This window comes from Rattus norvegicus, chromosome 5, assembly GCF_021556685.1.
Source record: "Rattus norvegicus strain SHRSP/BbbUtx chromosome 5, alternate assembly SHRSP_T2T, whole genome shotgun sequence".
Taxonomy (NCBI): domain Eukaryota; kingdom Metazoa; phylum Chordata; class Mammalia; order Rodentia; family Muridae; genus Rattus; species Rattus norvegicus.
Window position 1 is genome coordinate 10792193 of NC_141538.1, and position 24247 is coordinate 10816439.

The following is a 24247-nucleotide window of genomic DNA, read 5'->3' on the forward strand; positions in this document are numbered from 1 at the left end:
GCTGCAACTGCTATCTCAGTCCATAGGTGTGCTGTGCCCATCAGTCAGTCACCTTCCAAATGCCCATGTTGATAGTTCGTCGCTGCAATCAGCTTTCCTCAGAGAAGCTTCTTTATGCAGTGCTCGCTGGTGACTGCCAAGACAGATAACTGGTCAAGTACTGAGAATGAATGACTGTTGAGTACCCAGCTGTAATGGGACATCAGTGTCACCCCTCCAAGGCTCAGGGACCAGCCTGAAAGAAGGGTCAGAAGGAATGGAAGAGCTGCGGGTGGGGGCGGGGTAGTGGGGTGAGGTGGAATGTTCACTTTCAGGAGTTATGTGGCTGATGTATTGAACTCACAACTATCTACAGGAAACTGAGACCATCAGCAATGTCATGGAGTGAGGAGAGAGAGTGGAGAGGCCCAGACCCACTAAAGATTTACAGTCAGTCAATGGTTGATTAGAAGAGAGAGACATAAATTGCCAATGCTCACGTAAACAACCACATTGAAACTCATTGAGCTTTAGAATCAAAAACTGAGATGTGAAAGTAGGGGAGCTAGGTGGGAAGGATGGGTCAGCAGGACTAGGGGTGGAGCAAGAAAGGAAGCAGGGTGAATATGACTGAAGTATATAATGTCATGTATGACATAATGACATCCATTGTTGTGTATAATTACTCTATACTCATTAAAATGTGTCTATAGCACTGTACAATCAGTAAACAATGAATTTTCAGTCTTCTAAGATTCTGCTTTGGGTCTCTCAGTTAGGAAGTTCGTGTAAGGGTACCCTAAGAGTTTGCTTTCATAGTCCTCCATCCCTTTATCACCCCGGTTCCAACTCAAAAGCCCTGTGCTGACTGAAGAGAGTAGAGGTGGGGGAAACAAGATGCTCTAGTCCTTCCCTCCTCTTGCAGTTGTCCACAATGGGGACAGTGGTCCTAGGAACGATGAGGACAAAGCTGGAGAGAAGCTCACTATGGGCCTCACTGTTTATTCGCTTGATGGAATAGTAACTACCTCAATACTCAAGACTTTTGAAACCAGCGAGATGTCTGGGGTTGCAACTCAGTGGTGGGATAACATGCACAGGGCCTAATCCTTGGCAACACAAAGAAGAAATTATTTTAATCCTTAAAATATTATCTTCTCATTCACCATGTACCATAACTCATTTCAAGTCAGAAGTGACAAACTAAGTAACAGCATGTACATATGACAGACATTTTCTTTACTAGGCAATGAAAAAAAAAAGACATTTCTCATAAATTCACAACTTAGTCCATTAGAAAATATCTTATTCTACAATCTCTCTGAGGTGCTTCTCCATCAGGTTCGTCGTGTTGTGTCCCTGCATTTATATTTGGGTGATAAGTTCCATAATACACACCAAGAAAAATAATCCCAAATAGAAGAGAGAGAACGATGGTGGCACTGATAGGGATAAAATAGTCAGAGTTAAAAATAGAGAGAGGGTAAATCCAGAACACAGTCAAGATTCCCAGGGTGCCAAGCACCCTTACAGTGTAATAGCAAGACATTGGACATTTGGTATTCTGCCCCTTGATATTAAAAAACGTGAACACAAGGATGAATCCAACCACCAGCCTGTATAAGAACTCCATACTTAGAGAATTGCAAAACTGAGTGTGATTTATAAATGCCCATATGAAGCCTACAGTCCACAGAAATAAGAGCAGAAGCAGAACAGTCCTCACATCCACAAAGAGCAGAAGTACAACACTCAGCATCCAGGATAACAAGGTAAACAACTTGTAGAAGAGATACGTGAGCTTGGGCCAGAATCCTCTGAGGAGATTTTTATCAGGCAATGATTTTCTTAAAGCTATTTGATAGTCGACAGTTGACCAAGAAATAGCACAGCAGGAAACCATGATGACCATGTCTACAAAAGAAAAAAGACACACTGGTTTAGGAGTGGGGACAGTGATCTTAGTAACAGTAATAGTAAAGTAGCGTGTGCCGTGCATGCTGTACAGTGTAAACACACACCAACATATCAGGTAGCTTATGTGACTAACTCTTCGAGATTCCCACATTGTACTAGTGCAGCTGAGGTTTGAAGAAATATATTATTCGACACTCGTCAGGCTGGAAAGTGATGGGTCTGAGATTTGTTGGTGTGCTAATCAACTGTGTCATACTACTTGAGAATTATCCTGAATAGATTCAGTAAATAATACTTTGACTAAACACTACAATTGTACGTCTTGGTTTTCTACACTCTTTGGCTTTAACCTTATTCCCATACCTAATCCACTGGGAGATAGCTTAATGGATAACGAGACAGTTAAAAAGAAAATTTATAAGTGTAAATCATTGACAAAATAACTTTTCAGAACTCACAGACCCTGAGTCACATGACCAAACAGGCTCTGAAATTCACAAAGCTCCACAGGTTTGGCACCATTACCTATTTTGTCCCAGCGCAGAGCGAAAGGTCATTACTGTTCTGGAAATACAAGTCATTGCTACCTCACTGTCAAAGCAGAGGATGGTTTAAAAAGGGAAGCAAATATAAGGGAAACCAGAAAGAGAGTCGCAGAGAATAGAGTATGAGTCCCTTTGTGTATGCAGTATCTGAGGTCATGTGCACAGCCAGATCTCCAGTGATGTCTCTTGATGAATCTCCTTACAAACATCTTTCTCCTCTCTTGATTTTGGCACAAAACACTCAGGATCTTGACTTAACTTTTCTCCTACTCTTTAATTATAATACTTCTCCTAAATTGTCTAGTTTTCGTTTTTTGCTTTTTTTTATGTTTTCAATCTTGTATCGATGACTGTTTTGCCTACATGTGCCTGGTGCCTGTGGAGGCCAGAAGAGGGCATTGGATCTCCTGGAACTAGAGTTAGGGATGATCACATGGCTTCTAGAATGTGAACCTGGACCCTGGGTAAGAGCAGTAAGTGCTCTTAACTGCTAACCCATCTTTCCTGCCCATGTGATGTATTTTTATACTGGGGCATTTATTTGCATGGATTTGTTTTGTTTTGTTTTGTGAGACAGATCTCACTATGTAGTCCAGCATAGTTTAAACTCACGGTAAACTGTGTGCCTCCAGCTCCTGAGTGCTGGGATTACAAGTGTACACTGCCATGCCTGGCTTTAATCTCCACCAAATTAACGTATACACATGGTTTAAAAAGTTCTACAAATCTTTTTTTTTAAGTTCTACAAATCTTAAAGAACCCAGAAGTCCCTTGCTCTAGCTCCCTTGACACTGAGCTACAACCCCCAGAAGACTTCCCTCGGAGCTCCCCTAGCTGTCCCTCTGGCACGCACTGTCATAATTCTACACAAAACACAGTCTGAGTTTATCCCAAGTGGATACTGCTCACCCACTTTCCATTCAGAAAAAAGGAAAAGGTGGCACACAGAAACGCAGTTTTCCTCCAGTCCCTCTTCATCCAACTCTCCAAAAGAGAAACAAAATGGTGTTTGGTAAAAAATCCTCAGTGTTCACTTTATCACAACTATGTCAGTAGGGCTTGTATCGGTTTGAGCCTTGTCTTTTAACCTCTCAGTAACTATATTGTCTTCTTTTAGAGCATTTCATACTTCCTGTAATTAACATTTGCCTTCCTTCACACTTGAGTTCTGTCTTCCATACTCTAGGAAGTCACCAAAACTGAATATCATATGTGTGAGACTCAGAAAAGCCCTCAGGGTACAAACGCCTTGTGAATCCTGGTCAGTCCCAGGGCATTCCCACTTTCAGGACTCTTCCATATGTTGCATCCGATATTTGGCATTTAGGAAAGGTTTTTAAGTATCTTATATAATGCCATGTTTTCAATGGAAGGGTCGCCTAAGAATACTTCAGTCCTTTAGTGAAACGGCTGACTCTCACAGTCTACTTCCCAGGTACGATCCATCCATCCATCCGGAGTGGAGAGAGCAGCTTCCAGAGAGCACTGGGCAGGTAGAGGCCCCAAGGGGACAGATATCTCCCTCACTGGACCTTAGAACAGCCTCAGGGCCACTTATTTTGCTCAATGAATGGTTACCCTTCGTGCCAGGAGAAGGGCTCTCTCACTGTCAGAACAGATGTAGTCTCCGCCCGCTGAAAACCACTCCCTTCCTTGTGCCTTGGGGCACTCAGTGTAGCCACCTACCCAGAGCCTTAATAATCAAGACAATATACTGTGTTGGGATGGCAGGCAACCCAGGAGGGCTACAGACTAAATTCTTCCAGGCTCTGCCTCATCCCCACCCCACCCCACCCCACCCCAAGTCCCTCTGCCCAAAGATAAAGCATAGATAAGATTGGCTTTTCCGAGCCTGAGTCTGTCTGGTACTGCCCTTGTGTGGTTGAGAAACCAACCTCATCACTATTGGCCCGTTGCTACTAGTGACGTTTTTAACTAGAGAGCTCAGAAGTCTCCGTCTTTCAAGCAACCCTCAAGACTTGATAACTCTCTTAGAGACAGTCCTCTTCACCCATCTGCCTACTTGAGATGATTTCGAAAAGCTCTTACAAGTTCTCTTCACCACAGAGGCCAGAAAACTGGTTCCTGGCCCCACCGGGGAACTCACACAGCAGCTATTGTTCCTGGCTTTACTTAACCACCCAGATTGGGACTTCAACACCACTAAAGATAGAGAGCCTCTTAAATCTGCCAGGCTCTGGTCTCAGAGCGGCTGTAAGAAGGCCACTAATTTGGCCAAAGACAAGCGAAGAAAGAAATAGCTCTAACCTTCATTAACGAGACAACACCAGACATCAGGAAACTCCAAAGGTTCAAGGACTAAGAAAAAAGAATCTAAAAGATAATGGCAGAAAAGGTGCTTAATATTGACAGAAGAATAGGGGAAAAAAGACAGGTAAAAGAGCACAAAGAAACAGACTCATGATCTGAGAAAGATCCTGTTAGCGGCCACGGACAAACCAGAAGACTGTAAGAGACATCCAAACAAATGGCTTCTAGAAATCTATATACTTATTCTAGTCCTGGTGCTGGGCCAATGGTCTACCTGTATAAGACATGTCTAAAACAAATGACATCTACAAACATATATGTGTGTGTGTGTGTGTGTGTATAGATAGATAGATACATATATGTATATATGTGTATATATATGTATATATACATATATATGTGTGTATATATGTATATCTATGTATATATGTGTATATATATATATGTGTGTGTGTATATATATATATATATATATATATATATGGGCCCTAAGGGCCCAAAATGCTCCCACTTAGAAAAAAAAACAATTATTATTATAAAAAGAGGGACCCTGGGTCAGAAACTGCCCCAGGTAGGGGATGGGGGGAGGCTATTCAAACTATGGTCTTAAAAGATACCCAGGATAAGCCTAAACATAGAGAAAAAAATCACCAGCTTCCTTAGGGATAATAAAATTTACAGTTTAGAAATGATCTCTTGGTGACAACAAAACCAAACAAAAATGTCTAAAGAAAAAACCAGGACCTCTTAGAGACCTTGAAAATATTAAATTATTGATCCTCTGCTAAAAAGGGCCTACTCTGCCAACCACAGGTGACCTTCCTAGATCGGGGGGCCAAAAAAAATTTCTACATCAGCTTTGGGGTTGCCAAAAGTGACTAAGTCCATCTCCTCATGGATGAGAGATCTAGGCCCTGGCACCAGCCAACGGCCTACCTGTCAAAGAAATTAGACCCAGTTGCCAGAAGTTGGCCCCCCTGTTTCTATATTATCACTGTGATGGCCTTCTGGTTAAGGATGCTGACACTGTCACTGGGCCAAAGCCTGACCACCACCGATGCCAGAATGGCTCATTACCATGCTATCCTCTTGACCCCACCTGCCCCCTAGGATGACCTAAACCCAGCTGCCCTGACGCCTGACCCAGACATTGATATGCCACTTCATGATTGCTTGGACAGTTTGGCCTATATCAATGGGACCAGACCAGATTCTCAGACAGCCTTATTCAGGATGGACAAGGTATGCTGGGACAGTGGTGGTCTCAAACACCAAGATCATATGGGCAGAACCACTCCTGACAAGAATGCCAGCCCAAAAAGCTGACCTAATAGCTCTAACCAAGGCATTAGAGCACAAAAAACAAAATAAAACAAAAACAAACAAAAAAAGAAAAAAAAACAAAAACAAAGACAAAACTGATAGCTATTTACATCCATGGGGCTATTAATAGGAAGAAAGGTGTTCTGATGACAGAATAAAATACATATATATATATATATATATATATATATATATATATATATATATATATATATTTCCCCCCCTAAGGACTCTAAGAAGCTGACCATCATTCACTACTTGAGACACCAGAAGAAAAAAAAAACAACTTTCAGAGGGCAATAATAAGACAGATCAAGCAGACTATCACACTGCCCTAGAAATCAGACCTGTCACCCCTTGACTTCCCTGGGGTCTGACCACCCTAAATATTCAAAAGATGAGCTAATCTGGGGTAGAAATTTGCCTGTGTCCCAACATTACAGCAGTAGTAGAAAACAGCAGACTACAAACCCATCGTGCCAGAAGAAATAAGACTGCATATACTTCAGAAGATCTACCACTCCTCCCATGGGGGTGTTTGGAAACTACAGACATTGAGATCAAGATTAGAGATGTCAACTCAAGATAACTGAGGTTGTCAAGAACTTTGTAGTCCGCCAGCTAACTAATGCAGTAACTAACAAGAAGAACCCCAGCCATAGGATCAGAGGGGCAAAGCCCAGTCTAGAGAGAGACAGACTTCACAGAGTTGAAGCCAGAAAAATTAAAATATAAATATTCACAGATGTCTATAGATACCTTTTCAGGTTGGACTAAGGCTTTCCCCGCTAAACATAAAACTACATCCACAGTGACAAAGAGCCTCTTAGAGCACAGACGACCAAGTATAGATGTCCTCAGATGATAGGGTCAGGTAATAGAACAGCTTTTGTATCCCAGGTAAATCAGAGACTGGCCAAATATTCTAGAGTTTAGTTAGAAACTTTATTGCACATAGAGATCCCAGCGTTCAGGAGAGATGGGGACAATGAACAAAACCCTAAAAGAGACCTTAACTAAATTGACCTAAGAAAGTCACAGTGACTGAGCAATTCCCCTTCCCTTCACTCTCTACTGGACATAAAGCTCCCCTTAGAGAAGGGACTCACCCCTTTTAAAATCATGTTTGGAATACCCTCCCCCCATTTTTCTTAACATACAAGCAAAGATCATTGCTGAGTTTGAGGTCGCAAAGGTGTCCAATGGGCTCAGAAACATGTTTGCCCTAAACTTCATATTCTCTAAAGCAGGTCCTCCTCCAGCCAGGGGTCGTTAGAGCCTCATTAAAAGGGTCGCTCCCCTCACCCTGGAGGCTGTCAGTATTACAACACAAAAGCACAGACTTGTTTACAGTTGATGATGACCCAGACCAGTGGGTCCCCCTGTCTTCCACTGACGGGACCCCACCAAGCCCCAGACACCACAAGGACCGGACAATGACAACCGGACCCCTCTAAAATATAATGATCCAGTCCTTTCCAGTCACCAATACATCCAGGCCTGAGTTAACCGAGTCATAAAGACATAGCCCTGTTACTGTTTTCATGAGATTAGCTATACTACCAGTCCCTCCAAACAAAGCCTAAAAGCTTCAGGAAGTCCCATGATTGGCCTTCTAGCTACCAAAGAAAGGGGGAAATGAGAGGCCAAACCTACTCCATTTTAAAGCAGGCCTCCATCTTAAAGAAAGAAAAAAAGTCTGAGAACTTGGCCTGCAGCAGAATTAAGTTGCACCCGGCACCAGCATGGCTTGTCCTTAGCCCACACCCCAGACTCGCTCCCTAGCTACTTCCTAGCAACAGTCAATCAAAGATTAGTCGGATTGTTTCAGATGTATTTTCAGATCTTTTGTGATTGTTTCATCTTGCTTCAGAGCACCTGAAGCTGTCTGCTTGCACTAGGATTCAGTTACATACTTGCCAGGATGGACCCCCCTCGCTTACTTCCATTTCCTCTAAATCCTTGTCCTGCAGAGTGTCAGAGGCTACTCTGCCTTCCCTTCCTGTCCTGCTGTGTCAGCTGAGATGGAGGAGAGCCCAAGGCCCAGCTTGTAATAAGAAGGCCCTAACGCTATCACACCGGAAACGGCTGCTTGGTGGTCTTTTGGGTTCACAAATGCTTCCTGACACAACACCTCAGATGCTTTTTAATAACTTGTGTTGATCTCGTCTCCCTCTGTCTATGCGTTGGTCACATTTACATCCATTCATGTGCATACTTGCATACCTTACAAGGTAGAACCTGCCTAGACAGGGAGCACGTGGTTTTGTCTGAGTTTGGGTCATCTCATTTACTATCATACTTTCCATATTCATCCACTTTCCTGCATTTCATAATTTCATTTTATTTATAAATAAGTAAAATTCCATAGTATATACATACCGCACTTTCCTTAGCTATTCATCTGTGGATGAAGACCTAGTGTGGGCCCATTTCCTTGATGTTCACAATAGAGCAATAATAAACATGGCAGTGTCAGTATCTCCCTGTTAGGAAATGGAGTTCTTTGCATATATGGCTGGGTGACCCATATGGTATGTCTATTTTAAATTTTCTTAGCTACCTCTGTATTGATGTCTCCTAGAATGTACCTCTTTTTACCATCTTCTCATCAGCATCTGTGATAGCCACTTGACTTGGGTGAGATGAAATCTCAAAGTCAATTTAACTTAAATTTCCCTGATGGATAAGAATGTTGAATACTTTCCAAGATACTTACTGGGACCCTAACATGATGGTAACATGGCTTTAAATGCAGCTCTTAGGAGGCAGAGGCAAGCAGAACCAGCCTAGGTCTTCCAGGTCTTTTGTCTAAAGTGTATGGTGTCTTTAGCAATAGGACATACAGAGCAAGTTCCAGAACAGCCAGGCCTACACAGGAAAACCCTGCTTCGAACTGACCAAACAACAACAATAACAAAAAGAAAAGATGCAAAATGGAAATCTGTGCTCGTTTCGCTGATGGCTGTTCGTCAATTCCATTAGCCCATTTTCTAACAGAAACTATGGAAATTTGGTGAATAACTTTTACAGCTCTTTGTAAATTCTGTATATTAGCCCTTTGTCTGAACAACAGCAGTTAAAGGTTTTTTTCCTCCCAATCTGTGGGCTGTTCACTCTGTGGACAGCTTCTTTGCTGTATATATAGGTCTGTGTTGGTTCTAGAGGCCGGTTCCTGTGCCACCCAAGTTTTGTTCAGAAAGTTCTTGACTGCACCATCCCATTTCCCTCTAGCAGTTTCAACATTGCAGTTTTCAAATTACAGTCTTTGCTCTACATTGAATTGATTTTTCTGTACAAGGATTCAATTTCATTCTTCTGCAGGTGAATATGCAATTTTGTCGTACCATTTCTTGTAATTAAAATTGTTATATATTTTTACTTTTTAATAAATATATATCACTTTCTGCTTTCCTTTCCTTCCCCCAATACCCCCATATACCCTGTCCCTTGTTCCCTTGTAATCTTGGCTTTTTTTTTCTTTAACCATTACTGTTACACACACACACACACACACACACACACACACACACAAATATATAAATATAACCTGTCCATTTAGAGTTTCGTATATGTATATGAATTCAGGACTGACCATTTGGTGTTAGATAACCAAGTAGGGGGCCCATCCCTAGGAAAGACTATTTCTCCCAGTCTCAGAATTCCTTACTTCCTGCAGTTCTTTGCTGTGGATGGGCCCTTTGAGATTTCCTCCTTCCATGTTAACATGTCTGTTGGTGTTACACTTCTTTAGGTTTTGTTTAGGTAGTCATATGGGTGAGGTGTTGTGGTTGAAACTGTTTCTGTCATTGATAAGAAGTACATCTCACAGCAGATTTCCTGGACCTCTGGTTCTCACAATCTTCTGCAGTGTTCCTTGGGAGTTACATTGTAGATGTCTCAACTGGGGCTGGGTATCTCACAATCACTTCTTCTATAACAAGGTTATAGTTTTTGGTAACAATCTATCTATTGCAAAGAGAAGTTTCTTTGATGAGGAGTTTCATTTTCCCATTGCAAAACCAAAAATGCTAATACAAGACAAAAGCAAACTAAGCATTCCCTCAGGAAAGGCTGGGAGATTCTGCACAAATATCTCCCCAGGTCTTTGTCATGTGGGGACCAAACTCCTCAGGCCTTGCCATAAGGAGAACCATCTACATTACACTCATGCACCTTTCCCAGAAGAGGTTTGGCCACCACCAGATAAATGTTAAAACACTGTTAGGAATGACAATGTCTTTGTGATGTGCCAGTAGTAAGTCCTCATCAAAAGTCCCTGACCTCTCCAGTCCTCAAAGTTAACTAGATACAAACATGTGATTCTCCTCCTGTTAAGCTATCCTCAAGTCCAATTAAAGAACTGTTGGTTACCACCAAGATATCACAGCTTCACCCTTACGTTCATGCCTGCAATCCTAGTTGTTGTGGTTCATAGGTGTTACAACTGAGTAGAATCGTTGATTGCTTTTCTCTCTTGGAAACTTGCATAATGAGTTCCAGTACTAAGAAAGCTAATTCTTGTGGGGCTGGCGGGCTGTCAAGCCAGATCCTCCTGGGTTTTTGTCTAATATATATGGTGTCTTCAGCAATAGAGTTTAGCCAAGGACAACATCAATAGACTGTATCGTTTGGGTAATCTCTTGATTCCGTCTGACTGACAGCTGGAAAGGTGGCTTCTCATGACTGGTATTGGGGATTTAGATAGCTATGGTTTTTGGGGAGCACAGGCCAACCCAACACCATTTCTTGAATGTTTCTTGTTGTTTCCTAATGCATGTTTTAAACACCTTTGTTGAAACTTGGCCAGCCATAGCTTACTAGTTTATATCCAGATGCTCTATTCTGTCCCATTGGTCTACCCTGCCTGTTTTTATGGCAGTACAGAACTGTCTTTATTACTATATTTGTACTTTACAGTTTAATTCGAGATCAGCATTGTAATAACTCCAGCCAATGTTCTTTCGCTTCATTATTGCAGTGGATAGTTGTTGTGTGGACTTCTGTAGATCTACGCAAATTCTTAGAATATTTGTATTAGTTATGTAAGATATGGCACTGGAATTTAGATGGAAATCACATTAAATCTGTAGATCACAGTCATTTTCACCACATTAGGCCTGTCAAGTTAGGAACATGGAAAATCATTCCATCATCACCTCATCATCATCTTTTCTGTTGTTGGTGGGAGGTTTTTTCATTATTGTTGTTTTGTTCGTTTCTAGTCTGGAAGATTTCGTTATAGAAGTTTTCCCCTTCCTTGATTAGGTTTATTCCTAAGCACTTTATTTCTCTGAGCTATTATAAATGAGATATTTTTCTATAATTTCTTTCTCTGAGAGTTCTTTGTTGTCTATATGAAGGATTCTGATTTCTGCATTGACTTTTGTCCTACAACTTTCCTGAGAACACTTTATTTTTTTGTACCTTCTCTGGAGTCTTTTAAGTATAGTATAATAGTCTGCAATTAGGGACCCTTTGACTTCTTCTTTTCATCTTTTCATCCCTTTATGTCCTTCTGTTGCCTTGTTTATCTAACAGGACTGAGATTTTTATTGAATAAAAGTAATGAGAGTAGAAATCCTTGTCTCTTTCCCAATTTTAGAGGTTATATATTCAGCTATTATTATTGTTGTTGTTTTGTTGTTGTTTTTGTTGTTGTTATATTCGCTATGGGTTTATTGTTTATGACCTTTACCATTTTGAGGTATGATTTATCCATTCCTAACCTCTTTTAGACTTTTATCATGAAGTATAGAGGAATTTTAATCCAGCAACATGATTGCTCTTGCAAGGGATCACATCCAAAGACCTTCTAGTTCTGTATGATTGGACTGAAATGCAAACACACCCTTAGTGCACACCTTTAATCCCCAACAATAAATGTAAAGTTAGTTTGTAAAAGGAAGCAGACATGTTTGAAAGTGACACCAATTGAGGGACAAAGTGATGAATCAGAGAAAGATTTGACAGAATGAGTCAGAAGTAAGATTCACCCAGCTCTCAGGAGAACAGACAAGAAAGAGAGGCAATTTAAGAGTAACTCAAGAAAGAGGTCAGTTCAGTTGAGTGGAGTCGAGTTCATTCTGAGTTCATCCAAACATGTTTCTTTCTTCTAATCATTTATTTTCTTAAGAACTTGCTTCTCTTGGCTTCTGACTGAATTTCTCTGCTTGGCCTCAAACTAACTCTGGCAATTTGTTCTAATGTTCTAGCTCCTTCTTATTCTCTGACTTCAACTGCCTCTGCATGAACTCATGAATGAACTCAATTCCACTCAAACCTTATAAACAATTTTAATTGAGTGTGATCTCATAAATGCTTTTCTATGAATTCAAATTTTTTGGGAAGACTTTTCTAAGAGCTATAAGTTTATTCTAAATGTCTACTGAAACTTACTTACCAAGTTCTCTGCTGCTCGATAATTGTTCTCTCAGATAATTGTTCTCTCTCTCTCTCCCTCTCTCCCTCTCTCTCTCTTTCTCCCTCTCTCCCTCTCTCTCCCTTTCTCCCTCCCTCCCTCTCTCCCCCTCATTAACTTCCTTCCAATTCTTCCCTTAAGAAAAAGAGCCATGAAGAAGGAGAAGGGACACATGTCCCTGTCCTTAACCCAGAAGCTCTCTTCAATTGATAACTCCATGTAAGTGACAGTCTCTCCAGGAGAGTGTCAGTGCTGAAACTAAGTGCATGGTGCAGGGCCAGCAATAGATGCCAACTGGAAATGCACTCAGTGATATCGCTGGAGATTCCTTGTCTCATAACGTCATGTCTGGGATTTTTCTTTCTTTTTCTTTTCTATTAAACTTCTACTTAAACTAAACTAAAATTTATTTATTTGTTTGCTTATTTAATTATTTCCTACCTTATAGGTCCATTGTGCATATATCACAGCTTCTGTTTTTGTGTTATGATGATATCACTAAATATGCAAACTAGTGAGTCTCTGTGTCTATATCTGCTTCTTGTGCTGCCTCTTGGGCTCTTCTTCTGTTTGTTTATTTTGTCCTATTCTGATTTGCTTGGGCTTTTTTATCATATCATATTCTATTCTATTCTATTATTATCGCTTAAATGACTATTCATTTTCTAAGGAGAGACAAAAGAAGTGGATCTAGAGGGGTGGGGGATACTAGGAGGGGTATAGGAAGAGGAAACTACTGAGGATATACTGTATTTTTTTAAATCAATAAAAAAGAAAAACAATAACAATAAGAACAGAATCATAGCATAAAGAGTCAAAACCTTAAACAATCTAAATTAACATAAATAACAGGCTGGTGCGTTTGAGAAGAAAAATGGGGAAAGTTTCCTGTACCGATTTAAACAGTTCTGCAGGATGCACAGCGGAATGCAGAACAAGTCAATTCCTACCCGAGTTCTCTGAAGCACCCCACGGACTAGTAACTGACAGCAGCCATTTCCCTTCAGGGCAGACAAGGGAAGGAACATGAAAATCAGAGAGAAAGAGGTATCTTTACACACATCTTAATATTTGAAACAAGCTGAACTTCATTTCAAAAAGTCTTAGGAATTAAAAAATTTGAAAGCAGACCTGGGATTTATACAGTTGTCATAAGATCTTGGTGGCATACCGAGATCACTAGGAAAGACTTACATTGACTAAAATTTGCCTGGCCACGCTCCAGAAAGGCATAGAGCTGAAGGATGAGTTGTGGGCAGCCCTCCAGGTAGGTCTCAAACAGTCTGAGCATGCTCAAGTCGGTGGCCATGTCTATTGCTTCTTTGTGAGGATCTGTTTGTTCCTCCATAAAATTACTTGTCCTGTGGCTGTGTTTGAAAACCACATGGTAACCTGTTCTCAGGGCAAACCAATACCTGTAAAGTAAACATATTTCTCTTCAGTTATATCTTTTTAGAAATTAAGTTCATTTTAAATAATTTGTAAAAGATAAAATGCATATTTATGAGACATGGATGTTCAAGACATGCATATGTTCAATGTTTAAATGAGGTTAAACATGTCTATCACCTGAAATATTTATTATTTTTATAGTAAAAATATACAAAAATCCTTCTATACATTTGAAATATACAATAAATAACAATATTGTTATCTATAGGCTTCCTAGCATGCCACAAACCTTATTACTTCTTTCTCATACTATTATTTGATGTCTGTAGATCAACTTTCTGCACTCAGACATTTTATGGTGCATATTTGTGTATATATTCAAGTAATATTTAAATACAGAATTTTTGCACACATATTTTCCAGTACATTACTTTGTAATTACTTCAAAGACTTCACTTAAGATTTGGACCTCATGAAATTTTAATGTCTGTGTGATATGTCTACTAAGCAAATATGATAACACTTCATTTTCACAACAACCATAAGATAAGATCTGGTTTCATTTCACAATCGGAAAGGCTAAGGCTGCAAACGGGTAAAATGATTTGTTGACACTTATACAGAGAGTAATGGGCCAGCCTAAAGCTCAAACCCAGCTCGTGGGTCTGTGTCCCAGGGCTATCTGCGGAGACTGAAGGGAGGGTTCTAGCAAAGGGTAAAGGGCACGAGCAGGAAGAGGAAGTGCTTCTGCCACCTCCAATGTGGCTGTGGCTGCCTGTGGCCACTCTAGTGCTGCTGCCCCATGCAGACACTGCACTGCCTGTGCTGAGCTGAGCTGGCGGAGGGCGGGCTGGAGAGCAAACAGGGTTCAAGGGAGCTTCTGGTGATAAATGCTCCAGGAGAGTATTCTCTTCCCAGGTAGTGTTACAGCTCTTGTAACGATGCTCTCAGACAATGGGGTAATTCTCACACACCTTTATTCCTTCTGGATAGGATCTTGTATACAATTTGGGAGTGGGTGGGGTCTGACAGCAGGTGCTTCCCATTGGCTTGGCCTGAGATAACTTATCTACATGAGTAGGGACTTGTGAGTGCTGTCTATGGTCTGATGTCCACAATGTTCTCTTTGGGGGGCTGTGGCTATGTGGCAGCTACTGGAGTCAAGAGCAGGCTAAGTTCCTACCACCCCTTCTGGGTCTCTGGTGCTTCAAGCCCAGCTCAACCTTACCAGGTTTCCTCTTATAGTCTACCACCCCACACCAGATTCTGATCCTTACCTACTGTGTTCCAAAAGACAGCTCCAATTTAGTGTTCATTGACTTCTCTTAACTACAACACAGAACATTTCCCTCCCTTGTTGTAAAAATGAAGACTCAAGAAGAGATGGAATCTTTCCTATTTAATTTAGTAAATTCTAATATCAACAAGGATCCTCTGAGAATTTTTCATAGTAGAAATATAAAAGGAAAACAAAACAAAAAACACTCAAAGACCCTTAAAGAACCCTGTCCAAGCCCTTCTCCTGAAAGAACTTTTAAATAAATACCAGCTACAGCCTGCAGATAAAATTCATAATTTTAAAAAAGTTTAATTTTTATTTAGTAGCAATTTAAAGCTAGTAAAAAACAACCAAGACATTACTTCGATGGATAGATAGATAGATAGATAGATAGATAGATAGATAGATAGATAGATAGATAGATAATTTGCAGACCTATAAATGTTCTTTCCAAATTTCCTGTATTCTAACATCAAATATAACCAGACTCTAAACACTTCATACCACTCCATCCCCAAATTAGTCAGGTGACCCCTGACCCAAATTATCTCACTAGCCCATAATTATTCTTCCTGATTCTATTCTGTGGAGCAAGGCTGTGCCGCAGCATATAAGTGGAGTTCAAAAAACAGCTTTGGGGCTTAAGTCCAAGTGGATCAAGGACCTACACATCAAACCAGACACACTCAAACTAATAGAAGAAAAACTAGGGAAGCATCGGGAACACATGGGCACTGGAAAAAATTTCTTGAACAAAACACCAATGGCTTATGCTCTAAGATCAAGAATCGACAAATGGGATCTCATAAAACTGCAAAGCTTCTGTAAGGCAAAGGACACTGTGGTTAGGACAAAACGGCAACCAACAGATTGGGAAAAGATCTTTACCAATCCTACAACAGATAGAGGCCTTATATCCAAAATATACAAAGAACTCAAGAAGTTAGACCGCAGGGAAACAAATAACCCTATTAAAAAATGGGGTTCAGAGCTAAACAAAGAATTCACAGCTGAGGAATGCCGAATGGCTGAGAAACACCTAAAGAAATGTTCAACATCTTTAGTCATAAGGAAAATGCAAATCAAAACAACCCTGAGATTTCACCTCACACCAGTGCGATTGGCTAAGATCAAAAACTCAGGTGACAGCAGATGCTGGCGAGGATGTGGAGAAAGAGGAACACTCCTCCATTGTTGGTGGGATTGCAGACTGGTAAAACCATTCTGGAAATCAGTCTGGAGGTTCCTCAGAAAATTGGACATTGAACTGCCTGAGGATCCAGCTATACCTCTCTTGGGCATTTACCCAAAAGATGCCTCAACATATAAAAGAGACACGTGCTCCACTATGTTCATCGCAGCCTTATTTATAATAGCCAGAAACTGGAAAGAACCCAGATGCCCTTCAACAGAGGAATGGATACAGAAAATGTGGTACATCTACACAATGGAATATTACTCAGCTATCAAAAACAACGAGTTTATGAAATTCGTAGGCAAATGGTTGGAACTGGAAAATATCATCCTGAGTGAGCTAACCCAATCACAGAAAGACATACATGGTATGCACTCATTGATAAGTGGCTATTAGCCCAAATGCTTGAATTACCCTAGATCCCTAGAACAAAGGAAACTCAAGACGGATGATCAAAATGTGAATGCTTCACTCCTTCTTTAAATGAGGAAAAAGAATACCCTTGGCAGGGAAGGGAGAGGCAAAGATTAAAACAGACACTGAAGGAACACCCATTCAGAGCCTGCCCCACATGTGGCCCATGCATATACAGCCAGCCAATTAGACAAGATGGATGAAGCAAAGATGTGCAGGCCAACAGGAGCCGGATGTAGATCGCTCCTGAGAGACACAGCCAGAATACAGCAAATACAGAGGCGAATGCCAGCAGCAAACCACTGAACTGAGAATAGGTCCCCTATTGAAGGAATCAGAGAAAGAACTGAAAGAGCTTGAAGGGGCTCGTGACCCCAAAAGTACAACAATGCCAAGCAACCAGAGCTTCCAGGGACTAAGCCACTACCTAAAGACTATACATGGACTGACCCTGGACTCTGACCCCATAGGTAGCAATGAATATCCTAGTAAGAGCACCAGTGGAAGGGGAAGCCCTGGGTCCTGCTAAGACTGAACCCCCAGTGAACTAGTCTATGGGGGGAGGGCGGCAATGGGGGGAGGGTTGGGAGGGGAACACCCATAAGGAAGGGGAGGGGGGAGGGGGATGTTTGCCCAGAAACCGGGAAAGGGAATAACACTCGAAATGTATATAAGAAATACTCAAGTTAATAAAAAAAAAAAAAAAAAACAGCTTTGGGGAGTGGGTTCTCTCCTTCTACCGGATGTGTTCCAAGGATCAAACTCAAGTTGTTGTCTAGCTTGTAGCAAGCTCCTTTACCTTCTCTGGTGGTTTGAATATGCTTGGCCCATGGGAAGTAACCCTATTAGGAGGTGTGGCCTTGTTGGAGAAAGTTTGTCACTATGGGGGTGGGCTCTGAGACCCTCCTCCTAGCTGCCTGAAAGTCAGTTTCTTTTGGCTGCCTTCAGATCAAGATGTAGGGCTCTCAGTTTCTCCTCCAGCACCATCTCTGCTGCTGTCCTTCTCTCTGTGATGATGATGGACTGAACCTCTGAACCTGTAAGCCAGCCCCAATTCAATGTTTGCCTTTATAAGACTTGCCTTGGTCATGGTGTCTCTTCATAGTAATGGAAACCCTAACTAAGACAGCTTCTGAGACATCTTGTCTACCCCTGATTCATTCATGTTCCTCACATAACCTATTTCCTTCACAAATCAGACTGAATTTCTTAAATATAATTCATATGTCATTGCTCAAGCCAACATGCTCCAATGGTTTACATCGCATTTAAAATCACAAATTCTTACCATACCTTCTAAGGTTCTCCATGACCTGACTTCACACAAATTGCCTTTCTGCCTTCTCCCACAATACTGGTGTATCTCCTTGTTACTACTCTTCACAGCTTAAAGGAATCTGTCTTCACAACCAAGTCTACCTGGAACTTCTCTAAACTCAATATTTTAATAGTCGGTTCTACTTGACTATCACATGTATAAATTAGATTCAGTTTGGGCTAGAGGCCAAGGTAGAGAAAATGTCAACTAATGGTCTCTATCCTGAAAGCCCTTGCAGCTCAACACGTGTGCCAAGTTGTTATATTACTAAGCTGCAAAATAAAGCACAAGAGAAAAGCAATTATTAGAAATATAAACACCACACTGTGAAAGTATTGCATAGAAGAAAAATCAACACTGCCTGGGACTAATTTATGAAGCTTTACCTGAGTCTGTACTGAGTATCTAGTGCAACAGGAAATATTGGGTTGCTATTCCTGAAGTGGTTTACAAACCAGTAGGTTAAATACTATTTAAAAACATGAAAATTGTATAAATATTATCAACTGTACATAGAGAGCCTAATTAGCACAGGCAGCAAAGACTGAGAGAGGAAGCAGATGCCAGTGTTAAGAGTAGAAATATACATACATAGATATACAGGAGGACCACTTGAGCCTGGACTGGGTGACTGTGAGACCATATCTATATCAATAGATAGGTAGGTGGATAGGTAGGTAGATAGATAGATAGATAGATAGATAGATAGATAGATAGATAGATAGTGGAATAGATAATAGACAGACAAATGTTGTCTGGCATCTCTGAGAAAATATAGGTTCACCTGAGAGAGGGGCATTGTGGTATGCCTTCTGTGGATTAACTCAATTTGGATAATTAGTGGAGAGAGATCCAGCTTACCTGTGGACAGGGCTATTCCCTGGGCAGGGAGATGCTAGACTCTACAAATTAGCACAATGCATATCCACCATTTCCTGTTCCACATTGTGGATGCAATGTGAACAACTATTTCAAGTTTCTACTTCCTTAACTTCCCCACAGTGATGGACCGTGAGCCAAAATTAAGCCATTCTCTCTTCAGTTGATTTTGTTGAAGTATTTTTCAATCCCAGCAACAGGGAAAAAAACCGAGACAAGTAAAAACCCTAACAACACCAAAATATCTCGATTCAGATTCAGATTCTGCCAATTCCTAAGTTCTCTCTTTGCTCAGTTTCCAAAGCTGAAAACTGGAGTTCCTCACCATCGTTCTGCTAAGTGGATGGCTGCCCCACATGACCTATCTTATGAAAGATATTGTGCCTGGACCATGTCAGTGGCATGTGAGCCCCTGGGAAGCAAAGTGAATAAGCTGTGTATAAAGTGCATAATCCTAGGAAACAAAGGAGTTCTGTGCAATCGTGCAATGACCCATGGCAAGTTTATACAAAGTTTTGCTTATTTGAGGTTAATTTCATGGAAAAGAAGATTTGAGTTTAACTTCCTAATTGGTTGATCATTGTTTCACTTTTGGAGCCAATGATCCAATAGAAAGCCCAAGACAATTATGCTTTCTCAGCATAATTTATCTCCATATATTCTTTCATTTGAGGTCCTGTTTTCCAATAATTGCTGCTATTAGACCCAGTGGACTGAGTATCGAAACAATTGATCACTTAACCAATAAATGCATTAATTAGACAGTTCTCAACTAAAGTACAAAGGGCTAATTAAGTCTATGTAACTCAAAACTCAGGAATATTCCCTGTAGAGCCAGTACAATGGTATTGTCAGGAAAATTCAAAAAATAAAAACAACTAAATATGCTGGTGAAGATACCAGGGTAAATGAACACCTACAGAGTACTGGAAATAATTAAATCACTGCAGTCACTAAGTAAAACATTAAGGAGAGCTCCCCAAACATTAACAGTCAAACTACCACATCAGTCCAGATGTCTATTAACAAACAAAAGTGTGAAGAAAGTGTAGGGATCTGGAGAGATGGCTCAGTGGATAGATTCCAGCACCTATCTAAAAAGCCAGGCATGGCCAAGTAAGTGCCTTAGCCCCAGGGTTGGGGATGGAGACAGGAGATTCATTGTGGCTTCCTGGATTCCCTCATGGATTCCCACACAGGGAGAATTCTGTCTCAAAAGAATAAGATAAAAAGTGATACCCAACATACACATGCATGTATACATGTGTATGCAGCTGCTCACATGCGCAACTGCACATACAGCACACACACACACACACACACACACACACACACAAAATTATATAGATACACAAAAGAAAATGTATATATCAGCAATGGCGTTTTATTCAGCTATGAAGAATGAAGTAGTACCATCCATTTACGTGAAGATAAATGGAATTTGAAACCATAAAGTAAGGGAAAGAATCAAATTCAAGGAAGAAAAGTATCATATTTTGCCTAATATACTGAATCCTAGATATATATGACATAAAGGTAGAAGGGGTTCTCTTCAATGGGAAAAGGGTCAAAGGTGAAAAGGGTAGAAAGAAAAAAGGATGTAAAAGATGGGGAAAAGCAAACATCACACATGTTCTCCTTTGTGTGAGAAGTCAAATCACATAAAGGTCACAAGAACAGGGATAAGATTACTCCATAGAAGAAGGAGATGAGGAAGAAGTACAAGAGAGGAGGCAGAAGGGTGGATGCATATGAACAAGGTACACATGGATGAGAATGTCCTAATGAAATGCACTAGATTGCAAGCTGATGAAACAGAGCAATATAAAAAGAAGCCACTTAAAGCCCAACGCTGGTGTCTTTTGACCTCGTATGACTACATGACTCATTGAACCTCTTGCATCACGTCCCATCTTATCTGTTGTTTACATATAATCTGTTTGCACATCAGCATTGACCTCTACCCTATTTCTCTTCACCTGAATGAGAATGTGAACTTCCAGAACTGACCGAAGTACTGTTTTGCCAGATCCCCTAAAACCAAAAGACTTCTTTCTCATTGCACATTTTGCCTTTCTTAAACAAAGTAAAATGCTCTATTAAGTTAAGATGCCGTATTAGTGAATCTGGAAACTTCTGGCAGTACAGCGATGACTCATAGCAAGGGCAATAGCAACAAGCTTTGTGCTGCTCAAATAAGAACCTTTGTACCTTGATGACTCAGCTCCAAAGTCTGGGCATGTCTGTTTGGACTAAAGAATGGTGATGTTGGTTAAAGTCTCTCAGGTCTGACCCTCAGTCATGCAGCATCCAGCTTGTAGGAGTCCCTTCTCCTACCCTGACTCTATTCACTGAAAAATCCACCTCTTGGTGCCGACCCAAACTGACCCTGCACCTCTCACCCCGTCTCTCCAGCCTGCCTGCAAGAGTCTCCTCTCCACAGCACCTCTATTCCTTGAGAATCCCTCTTAGTACTAATTCAACCTACACACACACTTTCCTATTGCCCCCTCCCATCTCAGCTCCTTTCAGTCACCTACCAACTTGCCAAAGCACTATCTTCTAGGAACCAGACAGCTACAACATTTGCCTAGGATCAACAGACAGCAACAGCAACTGAAAAGCCCACCCAAAAATAACAAGACCAGACATCAACATCAAGAAACAACCCAAACATTATAACTCAAGATGCCTAGGCCTGAATGTAAAACACAGCATGGACAGCCATGACAAAATGCCTCCACCAGAAGACAGTAACATTATTACTGCAGACGCCGAGAAACACAAGACAAAGACTTCAAAATAGCAAGTAAGAATGTGCTCAAGGAGCTTAGAAAGGACATTACTAAATTCCTCAGTTCCTCAATGACATCTGTTAGAAAACAGGCAGCTGAATAAAAGAATGAAGTCAAGTCAAGACTTGAGAGGGAATTTAACAAAGAAGTAGAATTTTTAAAAAACTGAAATAAAAACAGAAATCAGAATGTTAGGATTTCAAACAAGAAACCCAAAAATAATCTGGCCAACTGTGATGGTTTGAATAAGAATGACCAGCATAGGTTCATATATATGAATGCTGGTCACTAGGGAGTGGTGCTACTTGAGAAGGATTCAGAGGTGTAGCCTTGTTGGAAGAAATGTGTCACTTAAGGTGGGCTTTGTGATATCCCAAGCCAGTCTCAGTGTTCTCTCTCTCTCTCTCTCTCTCTCTCTCTCTCTCTCTCTCTCTCTCTCTCTCTCTCTCCCTGCTGCCTTTGAGATCTGCATCTAGAACTCTCAGCTACAAGGTCTGCCTGTGTTCTGCCATGTTCCCCACCATGAAGATGATAGACTAAACCTCTGAAACTGTAAGCAAGCGATTAAATGCTTTTGTTTATAAGAGTTGTCATGATCTTGGTGTCTCTTCACACCAATAGAATACTGGATAAGACACCAACAAAGTACAAGACATAGAAAAGAGAGTCTCGGGTGTTAAAGGATACTGAGAGCTCAAAGAAAATAATAATCTGGAAAAAGTGCAGGCTCAAAACATCCAGGAAATCTGGGACATTATGAAGAGACCAAATCTACAAAGTAAGGAGAAGAATCCCATCAAAGGAAACAAATTTTTAAAAAATCATAGAAGAAAACTTCCCCAACTAAACAAGAAAATGCCTATTAAAGTACAAGATGTACACAGAGCACCAAATAGATAGGACTAGAAAAGAAATTTCCCATGACACACAATAATCAAAACACTAAATGTACAGAACAACAACAGTGATGACAACAACAAAAACAACAACAACAAAAAAGAGATTAAAATCTCTAAGGGAAAAAGAACAAGTAACATATAAAGGCAGAACAAATAGAATAACACCTGACTTCTCAATAGAAACTCTAAAAGCCAGAAGGGCTGTGGGACAGTGAACTGTGCCAAGAAACTTGGTGAAGTTGAGTAGGTTCAGAGACCACAACACCCAGGCACCCACCTGAGATGGTAGGCATCTCCCTGCTCCCTACCAGATTTCTAGCCCAGAACAGATGACCCCACTACCCACATAGGTCACTTAGCCCAGAATAGAGTTCTCCATGTTAATGAGGTAGCTAGAGACCCAGAGGATTTAACCAGTAAGCTTCCCTACCCTGAAATTCCTCCCTGTAAAAGCCCACTCTGAGGTGTTGGTATGCATCCATTTTCCATGATGAACAGTCAGTGAATGGTATGGGTAAACATGGACTGTCTCTTTCATCAAGAACCACTATGGGGAGCACAGAGAAGGCCTTTGCCTACAGAACCACAGCCTAACTCTCCTGCAGACAATCATCGCTAAGCTAAGGACTTTCATCAATGAGCTAAACTGCAAATCCCTGTCCCATCTGCCCTGGGGCTCATCCTTAGCCCTTTGGCCCACACTGTTCCCAACTCCCCGTGTCCCAGTGGTGTCTAGATGTCCAGGAGTTTAGGAGGCCCATGGACCCCAAACTCTTCATTCCCACTCCATGCAGTTTCCAGCAGCAACTGGATGCCTGTGAGCTTTGGCCTCCCATATTCTATGCTGTGTTTTTCCACCCCCTAAACAGTGTACTGGCACTTCCCTAAAGCCCAAAGCCTAGCAGCAGAGGTGGAAGGGCCTATGAAGATGTTCTACAAATTCTGAGAGACTTCAGATGCCAATCAAGACTATTATACCCACCAAAACTAGCAGCCACAATTAACAGAGAAAGAAAAACATTCCACAATAAAAACATATTTAGGCAGTATCTATCTACCAATCCAGCTCCACAGAAGGCACTAAAAGGAGAACATTAGTCTGATGAGGATAACAACAGAATTGACAGATCCAGGACAGAAATAAAAGCAGGGAGAAAGAAACACATGACATAACAACAAAATAGCAGGAACCAATCAACACTACTCATTGATAATGTCCAATATTAATAGTCTCAGTTCCTCAAACAAAAAAAAAACACAGATAAATGTATTGGATTAGAAAACAGGATTTATCCCTCTGCTACAGACAAGAAATACACCTTAACATCAAGGATAGACAACACCCCAGGATAGGCTTAGTCATTTTAATAGACAAAACAGACTTCAAACAAAAACTAATCACAAGAGATAGGGAAGGACACTGTATTCTCATTGACAGAAAAATTCCCCTGGAGGATATGATACTATAAATATGTATGCACCAAATATGGGGTACCCAAGTTCATAAAAGAAACTACTATAGCTTTAATCACATATGGAGCCTCACGCGCTGATGCTGGAAGCAGAAGTACCCCATTCTCATTCAACAGGAAGGTCATCAAGACATCACTGAACAGAGAC

The 24247-nt window shown here is 40.9% G+C and overlaps 1 protein-coding gene across 2 annotated transcripts in view; it reads right to left on the bottom strand.

Moving 5' to 3' along the window:
* Positions 1 to 965: 965 nt before the first annotated feature.
* The window catches only part of Xkr9 (XK related 9), a 28740-nt gene continuing 5458 nt past the window's right edge, over positions 966 to 24247 (bottom strand). For both annotated transcript variants that reach the window (NM_001012229.1, XM_087550400.1), the window contains 2 exon segments: positions 966 to 1893; positions 13651 to 13871. In NM_001012229.1, coding sequence (NP_001012229.1) covers positions 1265 to 1893; positions 13651 to 13871 — 850 coding nt within the window. In that variant the 3' untranslated portion in view covers positions 966 to 1264.